The sequence below is a fragment of the Penaeus monodon genome, chromosome 23 (assembly GCF_015228065.2).
Source record: "Penaeus monodon isolate SGIC_2016 chromosome 23, NSTDA_Pmon_1, whole genome shotgun sequence".
NCBI classification, from domain to species: domain Eukaryota; kingdom Metazoa; phylum Arthropoda; class Malacostraca; order Decapoda; family Penaeidae; genus Penaeus; species Penaeus monodon.
The window spans coordinates 7986192-7986462 of record NC_051408.1 but is presented as its reverse complement, the minus strand read 5'-3'; the positions used below and the strand labels follow the sequence as shown (position 1 = coordinate 7986462).

General features: G+C 50.2%; 1 protein-coding gene across 1 annotated transcript in view; it reads left to right on the top strand.

The window, feature by feature from the left end:
* The window catches only part of LOC119587775 (MAM and LDL-receptor class A domain-containing protein 1-like), a gene marked incomplete in the record, with an annotated part of 15935 nt that overhangs the window by 13998 nt on the left and 1666 nt on the right, over window positions 1-271 (top strand). Inside the window, 1 exon segment of the mRNA XM_037936466.1 lies at window positions 67-214. Within this exon segment, the coding sequence (XP_037792394.1) occupies window positions 67-214 (148 nt within the window).

Here is a 271-nt window from a genome sequence, read left to right as displayed (position 1 = left end):
TTCCCACGAAAGTTACATCAAAGCTACCACCACCAACGCCACCCTCTTTCCTTCCAACTCTCCAAGGCGGCTACGTGTACCTTGACGTCTTCAACACTGACGTCGTGAGCTGGCTAAGGAGTCCCAATAACCTTGAGAGAAACGCGACGTATTGTCTCTCCTTCTACTTCGCTGCTCTGTTCCCCGACGCCAGGGATGAGCTCACCGTTGTTAAGTGAGTGGGCGTATGCATGTAAAATGGAGATTTGTAGGTGTGTTGGTTTTGGTGTTT